The 11,900-nt window shown below is 49.7% G+C and overlaps 1 protein-coding gene across 1 annotated transcript; it reads left to right on the forward strand.

The window, feature by feature from the left end:
* Positions 1-299: 299 nt before the first annotated feature.
* ACRBP (acrosin binding protein) lies at positions 300-10,853 on the forward strand (the record flags this gene model as incomplete). The annotated part of the gene is made up of 8 exons (XM_029085349.1): positions 300-394; positions 513-618; positions 713-1,163; positions 9,211-9,343; positions 9,566-9,754; positions 9,845-10,012; positions 10,085-10,171; positions 10,740-10,853. Coding segments are annotated over 8 exons (1,343 nt in total), but the record flags the coding sequence as incomplete, so codon positions are not given.
* Positions 10,854-11,900: the final 1,047 nt, after the last annotated feature.

The raw sequence follows: 11,900 nt of genomic DNA on the forward strand, positions 1-11,900 counted from the left end.
GAAATAGGAGGTTTGGGTGTCTGTAAAAGATAACCATGTGAAAAAGGGCAGAAGGATGAACTGCAACCCTGGGTGGTTTGGAGGGAAAGCACGCATGGCACTTGGGATCAGGAGCTATAACAGCATCAGGCTGTGATCTCCACTTGGAGCAGAGAGCTTTGACTTTCCCTTCAACCATGAGCCGCTCTCAAAACAGCCATCCAAGAGGTCCTCATCTCTTGGTGCGCCCAGGCCAAGGGGGTAGACACCTAAACGTGCGGCCCATCCCCATCCCACATCTCTCTCTCACCCCTCTCCAGGGCCGGTCTGCTCTGACTTCCCAGAGGCACCGTGGTTTCAGACCTTCTGCCAGTTTGCCCACTACCGCTGCTTCAAACGCCAGTTCTACACCAAGGTGGGGAGCGGGATTTAGGACTGGGATGGAAGGAGTATCTCTTGGGAGATGGAAGGGGTGAGGAGAAAGGGAAGACAACATAGCAGGACTCATGTTTCTCTCTCTCTCCTTCACTCAGCGAATCCCATGTTCAAATTTGTCTCTTCCAAAGAACCTTCTCTCCCCAGCAGAGGAACCTTATGCTGTGGACTCCTGGGCAGAGGGCAAAAGCTCCCCAACAGAAGGTACAGCTGCACCGAGGTGCACTGGGCATCCCTGCTCGCCTGCTGGTCTCCATTAGCTACTCTTCCCCACCACCAGCTTTCTGGCTGCCCTCAGCCCCCTCTCCTGCTCTCTCCCCAGCTCTGAGGAAGAATTCTTTCTCATCCGTTGATGCTCTGCTGGATGACAACGTGGACGCTTTCCTGAGGTTCTCCTTTGCACTGTCAGGTCAGAAGCCGCTGCTGAGGAACATCCCGCCGACCGTGACAGATATGCCGAGACCCTCATGGGACAGCGGGCTCCCACCAACCCTGCCAGTCACAGATACCCCTGTCCCCTCGCCTCCTGGGCTGGAAGCCCCTGTACCCTCACTGACTGGGCTGGGAACCCCTGCCCCGGCAAATCAAGCCTGGGAGGAACGCCTGCAGAACAACATCAAGCATCTGATCTACTTTGCCCTCTACTTGAGCATCCAGGGCTCTTCTCTGAACCCCAGCACCGAGTCAGACCCAGAGAGCACATCAGGCAGTGCCAAGGAGGAGGTGCAGGAGACAACCCCCCGGGGCAGGTGAGGGAAAGACCTGTCTCTCTACCCGGCAGGGTATGACACATTACCCATGCAGGGCTGTCCTCACACTCATCAGCTGGTAGCCCCATGGCACTTGAGCCCCTGCCCTGATCAGCTGGTGAGTGCAGGCAAGCTTTCTGGAGCAAACCATTCCATAGAGAGCAAGAATGTACCCCAGGGAACTCTCACACACCCCCCACTCCAGCACAGAGTGAGCAGGGAGAGGGTGAGGCAGCAATTCTAGTGCTTGACAATGTTACTGTCCTTGTGTCCTGAGCAAATTGCAGTTAGGCTGGGGCCTTAGCTGCAGGTAGGGCCTGTGTGTTTCCCCACACTGTGACCATCTCCAGTGTGCAATCACCTCTGCACTCATCCTCTTCCCAGCTCCCATCTCCTGGGAGTCTGGATGACCTGCAGAAAGAACTTCCTTGCAAACCTGGGTCCTTGGGATGCTAGAGTAAATATGTGTCTTGCTGTGCTCCTCACTTCTCTGCATGCATTGTGAAGCAGATGTTTCTTAAAAGAATCTGACCTGAGGAGCACTCCAAGAAGTGCTCTGTCCTCACCTATGTAGAGCAAAAGCAGCCCCAGGATAGGAAATGGAGCTAGGAGCATGGAGCCTTGCTCCTGGCTGTGCAGGACCACTGATTCTCCTTGAGCACGTGCACCTCTGCACTCTGGACCTGTGCATTGCTCTTCCTAGGGGTTTTCTGCTTCCCCATTCTGGCTTTGAAAGCAGCTGCATGCCAGATCACTGCAGTCCAGCTTGCTGCAATCCTTTTATGTGCCCTTCGTCGTTCCTCTGGCCTAGGGATGCTTTAGGAGCTTGTTGAGCATCTTGAGCCCTTCTCAGCCAATCTGCCAGGATCCATCCACCTCCATGCTCAGGCAGCTGAGGCTAATGAGCCCAAACAGAAAAGCCCTGCAAAAGGATTGTATTTTCACTCAAATTTACTTTCTGATCCTTTAGTACTTTGTGGCTGAGAAACACTTGCTTTGACCGAGATGCAAAGATTATTTTGCTTGCCAAGAGAAAAAAAAATACTGTCTAGATGTGGTTTTCATGAAGAAGTAATTTTGGTTTCGGTCTGGTGCTGGCCAGTGGTGTTCCTTTAAGCGCATAGGTTTTGTGCATGATTGCACATCTGTGGTTTCTGTTACAAACACTGTATACTACTACAGCTGAGCCAGAGATCCCACTTCTGCATGTAAAAATGAATTGCATCATGTTGTTAAAGCTAAAACTGTTCTCTGGCAAGGCTGTAATGTCATCCTTTCTAATATTGTAGGAGGCTCCTACTGCCTGGCAATTTTTTTCTGGTGTATGTACTCTAAGGGAAAATTCTGTTTCATTGAGGATATGTTCATTTTCCCTGCCTCTGAAATTGAGCCTTGCTCTGATTTAGTTATATTGGGATTATTGAGGGACTGCTGTGATTGCAGATGACACTCTCTCTTCTGCTGCAGAGTTTCTCAAAGACAGTCACGCTGACTGTGTCTGTAACCTGGCAGCTGAGCCCCATCAATCATGCTAAGCAAAGCTTAAACTCAAGTGAGGATAAAAAGACAAGATAGACCGCGCCTGTCGGCTTTGCTGCTCACCACATCCCGACGCTGCTCAGAGGGACTTCAAAGCATGACCTAAAAAAGGGGCAAAATGCTTTGAGGCATTTCCATTCCAGCAAGAGGAGCAGTGCTGGGTGGGATTGGTCTGTGTGTACAGGTGCTGTTCAGTGTTTGGTTTTACACCAGGTGCACACGGTTGTGACGGGCACCAAATCCAGGGCTGAGTGTTTTCTCTAGGCTCTTAGGTCCAGCAGGACATCCCTCCCTTCTCGCTCACCCCTGCTTATGGCAGCTGCTCTGGTAGTGCTACCAGCTTTCATGGTACCTGATGAAGGCAGTTGTGACCTTTAGAGAGAGACATGGTGATGGTAGCAAAATAACAAGGAGAAGAATTGGCACCACACTTTATGGTCTTTCTGATAGCAGTGAAACATTGTGGGGGGAGGAGAGTGGAGGGGGAGTATCTTTTATTGCATTTATTTTCAATTTTTAGTCCTTATTGTGCTTTCTGCCCCCTTGATTAAAGAGCTATTTCTCTCCCAGTATTTCCTCTCCTCAGAGTTACCTATATGCCATGAGTCAGTCTTGCAGTAAACCAAACAGAGCTCCACAGCTCTTATGTTCTAAAGCCCGCACAACTCATTTTCTGTGGCCATTTCCAGTGTCTCTTTAAAACATCCACCCACTCCAGCTCTGCATGCATCATTCAGTGATGGGTTTCAGCAGTTGGGGTGTGCAGAAGGAGGTCAGCCTCTCTTCCTGGCTCTTCTGTTTGCACATAAGAATTGCATCTGCTCTTTTTCCCAGGGCTTCTCGCTGTTGCATTGTTTGTCTGCTCTGGCCCCTGCATCCCTTTCAGTGTCATCGCTGTCCCGGGTACAGACACTGTCCTGCTGATATTCACGTGTAGATGCTCGTGGTTCACGTGAGCCCAGCTTCCCCAGCAAGGCTGAGCCGAGCTCTCCCGGCAGCTGCATCTTCCTACTCTTGCTTTACCCATCCAAACAGTCCTTGTTGTGCTCATGTACTTCATCCCCAGTGGCTTCAATTTTAAGACACTTTGTTAAAAATACGGTCCCCAGAAAAACACTCTCTTTGAATCATCATCACCCATTAGCAATTACTTTTTCTTTTTCACCCTGGGTCTGGTGGTGCGGGATGGGACCTGTTCCCCTGACACTTCTCAGCTGCTTTCAGGAACTAGGTGTCACTTGGGGATGAGGTAGATTTTGATGATTTTGGCCATTCAGTAAAGCCAGGGCACAATTTAGTGTCTCCATATTACTATTGAGCGCAGCTGGCTGTGAAAGGGGAGTCGTGACAAGGCAGGTTGTCTTCTCCCCACCAGGCCAGAAGTTCAGGTGCTCCTAGGCTTTTGGGAATCTCAGAGCAGAGGGCTGTCAGTGTCCCAGGAGGGCAGAGGTAAAAGGCTGCAATATTGTGCAGGTCAGCAAAAGTATTTACAAAATACACATTTTCCCCATGCTTGGTGCCCCCCAACCCTTGGGCAGGTGTGATGTTCCTGTTCTCCCAATGGCTCCTGCGTTGGGTTACCTGCTGGGTTTGATCTGTCAGGTACCTCGCCAGCCTGCCTGCCTTCTTGGCATGCAGGCCGAGATCTCTGTCTTTCTGAAGCTGTTAAGAATGTTGTGTTCCTTAGTGGTTTTAGTTTCCTGTAAATCAGAAGTTGCAAAGTGCTGGGAAGCTGCTGTTTGCTCCTTCTCCTCTTTTGTGCTTGCCTCAGGTATTCACTCCACCTCACACAGCCAGCCAATATTGAGTAGGCAGCTGGAAGTTAATGGCCCGAACCCTTGTCATTTTGTCAAGGGAGAGGTGGATGTTGTTAACCAGCACTTTCCAGAGACACTGCTGAAGTAGGCTCTATGTGTGTCACTCTGTGTCTTGAGATGCTAAAGCAGGGTAGGCTTTCATCTGAAGTTTGCTCTGCCTTTGAGCAGTTACTGATCTTGGCCCATAGGTTCTTCTTGATTATATATTTTTACATTCCCTTTGAAACATTGTCTCTGAGTACATTAGGCTTTTTCCAGGGCAGCTGGTAGGACATGAACGTGCAGAGGTACTAAGCTGGGAAGGGATTTGCATTGGGAAATTGCTGTAGCTAGATCTCTGGAGAAAAGGAGGCTGAGGGAAGACCTTATCGCTCTCTACAACTACCTGAAAGGAGGGTGTAGGGAGATGGGTGTAGATCTCTTCTCTCAAGTAACTAGTGGTAGGATGAGAGGAAATGGCCTCAAGTTGCACCAGGGGAGGTTTAGAATGAACATTAGGAAAAATTTATTTATTGAAAGAGTGGTCAAGCATTGAAACAGGCTGCCCAGGAAAGTGGTGGAGTCACCATCCTTGGAGGTGTTCAAAAAATGTGTAGACATGGCACTTCAGAACATGGTTTAGTGGGCATGGTGGTGTTGGGTTGCTGGTTGGACTTGATGATCTTTGAGGTCTTTTCAACCCTAATGATTCTGTGAGTCTATGATTGGTTTCCGTGATGCATGAGGAAAGCTTCAGCACAGCCGCAAACAGCTCAGCAGTGTGTCAATGCGTGCAGGGGACCAGCAGCAGTGCTGTGCCTGGTCTGTACCATTCGCCTGAGGTGTCTCTGTGATGGGACACAAAGCTCCAGTGCTGCTGTAAGGCAGTTGCTGTGGGAGAGTGGCTGGTTATGCCAAGGAGCAGCGCCAGGGCACTGGGAATCACCTGGAGAGGAACCAGAGGCAGCCCCTGTGTGCCACGGCATCGTGGATTGCACGTGACCACAAGTGAGTGAGGAACCCAGGACTTGTCCCTGGGTCTGGTGATACATGGTGGGACCCCTTCTCCTGCACTTCTCAGCTGCTTTCAGGAACTAGCTGTCTCTTGGAGATGATGTAGATGTATCTCATCACCCAGAGGTGGTAATCCAAATCATAGACTTGCAACTGTGCAGCCAGAAAGCCTCACAGCAGAGATAGAGGAAATGGATGTGACAGACAGGCGACAGAATTTCTGGGTAACCTAAGGCTGATGGCATGGCTCAGTTTCCTGGGTGGGTGAGCAGAGGTTATGGACACAGTTTATGTCCATCTCCTTAAGTGACCAACAGAAAAGTGTTGGCACACGGTGCATAGGGATGCCAGGCTTTCTGATCTGCATGAGCCCATCGTATCGAGTGCGGTCTATAAATCTAAAGTTTGCCATGCAGCAGAGGCTCCTGCCCATGTCTGGGTAGGAATCTGCAACTGTTCTGAGCAAGTAGGTCACCAGCACTCAGCAGATGTTCTATCACTACTTATGAGCTACTTATGGAAGCACTCTTTTTAGAAAAGACTGGAGCTGAGTTTCCTTTTACTGCCCCTTTTGCCTGTAATCCTCTCTCTGCATCTTGATCAGGCTGCACTCGTCAGACCAGTACATGTGTTGGAGAAAGCAAAGGCTGTTAAACCCATTTATTAGCAGTTGCTTTCTAAGCCTTATGTTATTTATTTGCTATTTTTAAAAAAGTACAGCAAGCTGGACAGTTTTCTTCTCTTTTCTACCTCGGTGATGCAAACATCAGAGCTATTCATATCATTTTTAATGACTGTTAATGTGCCTCTCACTTTACTGGCTTGATCATCCTGGTGTGATGAAGAAGCAATCAAATTGCAATGTGCCACTAGAATAACAAGCAAGTAGTGGAACAATAGCCAATAATGACATATTTGTGGATAAATTATTTCAGATAAGTTTGGAGACTAATGTCAGGGTCATTAATTGAAATTTGTGAGTGCCATCAAGATGATGCAGCCAGTTTAGCAAATCTTGAAGGCAAAGATCCAACTGTGTGTCTAAGCAGTGAAGCATCTGAGTGGTGGCAGGGATCCCTTCGACTGTCATAGATTTATCAGCAAAGTGAACTGAGCACTTGATCTCCTGGGCTACAACTGCTTAAGAGAGAAATTGTCAGTGTTAGGTAAACCCCACACAAAGAGCAATCCTATATGGAAGAGATATGCTAGGTGTGTACCTTGGGGGCCATCACTGGTTCTTCTCTCAGTGATGTCCAACTCCCAATCACATAAAAATGCTGAGAGAGTCGAATTGACCAACCTTAGATCAGACTTTCAAGTGGGATGAGCACTTTTTGCTCTAAATTTTAAATTTCCTGTTCTTCTTGGTATCCTAAATGGTCTGAATGTTTACAGAGGAAACAAACAAACAAACAAACAAAAGGACCATGTGGAGCCATGGGATGGAGGAGTGAACATAAAGGATCTTACAGGTTCTGGAAGTGTTCTCTGCGGGATAGGTGGGCTTTGTTCCTCTTTTTGACTGGCACATTTTAATTCTTTCCAGCTTTGCCTGAAAGAGTTGGTACCTGTCACTGCTGTCCTCAGTTTGCATTCTTTTGTTCTCTCTGAACTTGGACCTTCTCTCCACAAACCTCTGACCAGGCTGGTCACGCTGTGGTGCATCGCAGGAGGAGATGCACAGGTTTGTGATAGGTAGATTTCCAGGCTTTCAGCTGTCCTCAGTTTTTCAGTGGATGTGGTTGATGTGCTGCAGGTCGGCACCACAGTAATTTGTTCACATGTCTGTATCCACAGAATCCATTTACGGCCTGTCCACAGCACAGGACGATGTGTTGAGGGAATATCTTCACATGCCTTGATGCAGGCTAGAGCAGCATCTGCTGTGTTGAGATAAAACAAGTTTAAGTATCATGCCTTTAAAAAACATCTAGCACTCATTATATTTTCCGTGACTAAGATTTTTCAGGTTCTCTTCTTGTGGTATCTAAGTGAGAGAGATGCCTTCAGAGATCCTCATGTGCTCATTTGCTGCTGGTTAGAGTGAGCTGTTTGGGTACAGGATCACTTGTTTCTCACCCACTACAAGTGCAGAGGACATGCTGCAAGCTCCTTCATCCACAGTGTGTGGCAGGACCCAGGGATCTACTAAGGTACAAAAAACTTCTTCCTATTAGTAGCTCTAATGGTCACCCACGTTCTCCTAGGTGAGTGCACACACAAACCCAGTGCAAATGCCAAGCATCCACATCTTCCTGTGCATACAGTGTATGCCTCTCACGTGTCCATGGATCTGTGACCACCATTTGCTCCTTACAGCTTGATTTCTTCACACACCACCTAACAGCAAGAGCTTAACAGTGGGGAGGTTGATCTCTTTTAGCCTTCAATTCTGGCAATTGCTCTGATTGCTCACCCTGGCCTTCCTACTCAGCACAGGACATGGAGCCATGCCTGGTGAGCCCTGAAGGAAAAACAGCATTGTGTGGTTGAGCTACAGACCCTTCTAAGAGAAATTTGGAATATATTTTTGAAGTCTCCAAGGTGTAGAGAAACCAAACCATCAGCTGCTCCCACACTAAATACCTTTCATGTCAGGAACATGCAGCTAATTTCTGGTTTGAATGGATCTCACACCAAATTCCAGTCACCAAAAGCCACTACTCTTCCATCTGCTGATGAAGAGAGCCTTCCAGCTGATCTCCACCTTGGTAAAAGTACTGACTGACTGAGTGGCCACTCATTAGTGTCTGCTCATCCAAGTAAAGCTTTTTTGCTTCTCGCTCTAGGTGAACATTTTCCAGGCCTTAGGAAATCTCATCTTCATGACCTTCCTCCAGGTTCTCCATCTCTTCTTTGTCTTTTTTAATGCTAATCTGAAGGTGTTTAATCCCAGAAGTTTCAGTCACTCTTAGGAGAACTTCTCCATACAGGTTAGCCCATGCATGGACTTTAAGAGCATTTTAACATAAGCAATTCCTGCTCTTATCTTCTTCTTACTTTCTACCAGATCAAAGTTTATTTATCACTGGTTTTGTTTCCAGACACAGAAGACATATTTAATGAGCATTTTTATCTCTTCTGCATCATTGCTGATGATTGGCACCATCCCTGTCTAATAACAGTTCTGTACCATGTCTATGATTTCTACTGTTCCCAAGACAGCCAAAAGATTCTTATTGTCCTTATCCCACTGCCCTTAAATTTTCTACCTTTAGCTTCCCATGTCGGTTTGGATGGACAGTTAATTCATTGTTACCAATTTTTCCCCTTTCTATCAAATACATTGGCTGGAGGAAGGCTTAATAAGTTACACAGTCCAGACCCAAATGGGGCTGCCCCATTGTCAGCACTCAGCAGACCTCTGACGAACACCTCTTTGCTGTGTACTCAGATGGACAAATCCAGGCAGCAGCTGCTGCGAGGTCCTGGGGAAAGTTCCTCAAGCTGTGCTCCTCATCCAGTCCCTCTCACTTGCTCTCATACCCCCACAGCCTCCGTGTTACACAGGCACCCACAGATTCTGCAGACACCCCCGTTCCTCTGTGCAGTTTGGCCAAGAGTCCAAGGTTTCTCTGTAAAAGGTTTTTTGCTGTGCTTTGGGGTTGTTTCCCCCCCTTTCAGTTTTTAACTAAAGGTCTGTCTCTTCAGCTTGTGACAAGAGACTTGACTTTCTCCATCCTTTTCTCTGTCAGCCTTTTAGCCCTGAACAAGAACAAGGCAATGATAATCTTGTGCTATGCAATGCTGGAGGGAGACTGTCTCTCATCGGTGATCACGCAGGCCTGGAAGGAGGTGGAAGAAAGAGTCCTTGGATTTGGAGATTCGGTAAAGACTCTGATGTCCACCTTTGACCCCCACTGTGGGCAGGGCTCCCTGCAGTGCTGACCCCAGGGCTCCAGCAGCCAGAGCTCATCAGCGCTGCCCTTTGAGGTGCCATCTCCTAGGAGAAGCTGATCTGGGCGACCAGGGAGGCAAGCTCCAAGCCAGGGATATGGATCCTCAGTCTCCTTTTCTCACCCTTGACCTCCCTCATTGCATCTACTCTAGGTGTGTGACAACCTCGGGCGGCGTCACATGGACCTGTGCCCTGACTGTGCTTTCTGCTCACTGAAGAGGGAGCAGTGTCAGAACATCAAAAGCCTGAACCGTGTTCACTGTGACACAGGCAGCTTCATCACCTACATCAACCCTCAGATCTCAGCCCAGTACCAGGCTGCAAACAATGAAATGCCAAATGTGCTGCATCTCCAGCCTCCCTCTGAGGAGGACCGTGAACTAAGGGAGAGGAGGAAGAAGCATGGCTCTCTTTATCCCACCCCTTTTCAGACCTGCTCTCCAGGGACCTCAGAGTACTATGGGATGGAGGTTTTCAGAGGGCTGAGGGTGGAGTACTGGTGCAGCCGGATGGCCACTCGTGGCTGTCAGGACTCTCAGGTGGCCCTCTGGCTGAAGGCAGAGTACACTGCCTTCCAAGATGGAGATGTCCCAAGCCAGGTGCGTACCCAGTGAGTGCTCCCATCCCTCCTTCTCCTCTTCTTTCTCTGGTCTTCATTCCAATCTCCCCAGATCTGTGACTCAAGTGGAGTTCAGCACCCTAACTACTGCGCATTCAAGAGCCACCAGTGCCTGCAGCGGAACCTCTACAACCAGAAGGTGAGAAGCAGCCTGCGCTGCCCTTTACACAGACCTTCTCCTCCATGCCTGGTCCCTCTGCAGCCAGCCTTGAGTCCCTGCAGGACCCACTGCTTGTCCCTCCAGTAGGACATAATTGGGTGTGTTTGGGGGGGTGACAAATAGTGACCTGAGCACAGCTGGCAGGTAATTGAGGCAGTGGGATTTGCACAGATGCTGTAAGAGATGACAGCAGGGAGATCCACTAATGTTGAGACAGAGGAGCTGTGAGGAGCCTCCCACCCACCAGGGTATCCCTGTACATCCCTGCAGGGGAGGGTCTCCACCATCTACTGGCTGCTGCCGAGGTGGTAACAAAAACCAGAAACACCAGAGCAGGACCGAGGACTAGCCCATATCTTAGGGAACACACAGTTCAGCTATCACCCTCTGCCTCCTGCTTCCCAGCTGGTTCTCCCCTCTTTCTTCTGGTGCCCCCATCATTCCAGCCTTCAGATGTCATCCATCGTGGGGCATTCAAAAAAAAATCTTTCCCTGGGGGAAGGATGGGCAGTGGTATCAGTCCTATGAACTCAGGCTCTCCTTGCAGGTATCTCGCCATGGCTGCTGCAGAAACAAGACATACCAGGTGCTGAGTGAGAAGGAGGGAGAGGAGGAAGTGCAGCTGTGGCACCAGAGGTTCCTGGACCTCACCAAGGGGTGATACATGGCAGCAGAGGGGCTGTGTGGGAAGTGCAGAGCTCCAGAGTAGGCTCTCTGGGGCTGTGGTGGGGCAGAGAGCCTGGGTAGACTTGGACTTCCCAGACCCCTTGTTGGCCAGTCATCTCATCATGACCAGATGTCCCACTCTGAGCATGTACTCTGCACCCCTGGGCATGGCACAGCAGGGGGGGAGCCTCACTCAACAGTGTTTCACTTCTCTTGAAAATATTTTCTTCAGCCAAAGAAGCAGCTGAGCATCGGAAAAGTCATCAGCTCTGGGAACCTGGATTTAGAGCCACTGGCCCAAGTGTTCTTGTTTGAAGTCCCCAGCCATCTCGTCCCTCCTTCCTTCAGTCATTAGTTCTCCTGAGGATTAATCTTATTGCATAAAGGGCTCGTTTGCCCCGCAAACCTAATTTGGTCCCTTCTCTCTGCCACTGCTGCCCTATTACACACCTCGGTGACCCCTCTCATGTCCAAGGCGGGTCTCTGCTCCCCATCTGAGGTGGGTCTCTGTTTCCCCCTGCTCTGCTCCCTGGTGTTTCTCACTCACTGCAGCCCGTGAGGCCGCTGAGCATGAGGACTCCAGCACAGCCTCATCCCCTCCCAGCCCACAGGACCCTCCAGGTCCCAGACGCAGCGCATGAGGAAGGAGCCGATGGACACTTTGTTTTCCATTGCAGCTGGTTTATTTCAAAAGTTGAAGAGTTTATTTGTCCTGCATCCTCCAACCCTACAGCCGGACAAATAATTCACACCACAAGAAGCCCAGTGAGGCTGGTGAGAGGGTGCTGGGTGGGGAGCACACAGGAGCTGATGGCACCCTCGGCACCAGGGGCAGCAAAGCCCCAACTCATCCGCTCTCTCTCAGGCTGTGTGTCTCCTCGACACCTTGCCCTGCTTCCCCGTCTCTCTCTGGGGCTGTCCTCTCTCCGGCTGCCTGGCAGACCCTTGGCATCCTCCTGCAACCCAGGCACGCTCCCCCTCAGCGGCAGCTGTGCACCTCCACCGTGTGTCGGCACTGCTTGCACTTGACAGAGCAGCACCA

Source organism: Antrostomus carolinensis, unplaced genomic scaffold, assembly GCF_000700745.2.
Source record: "Antrostomus carolinensis isolate BGI_N321 unplaced genomic scaffold, ASM70074v2 scaffold35956, whole genome shotgun sequence".
NCBI lineage: Eukaryota > Metazoa > Chordata > Aves > Caprimulgiformes > Caprimulgidae > Antrostomus > Antrostomus carolinensis.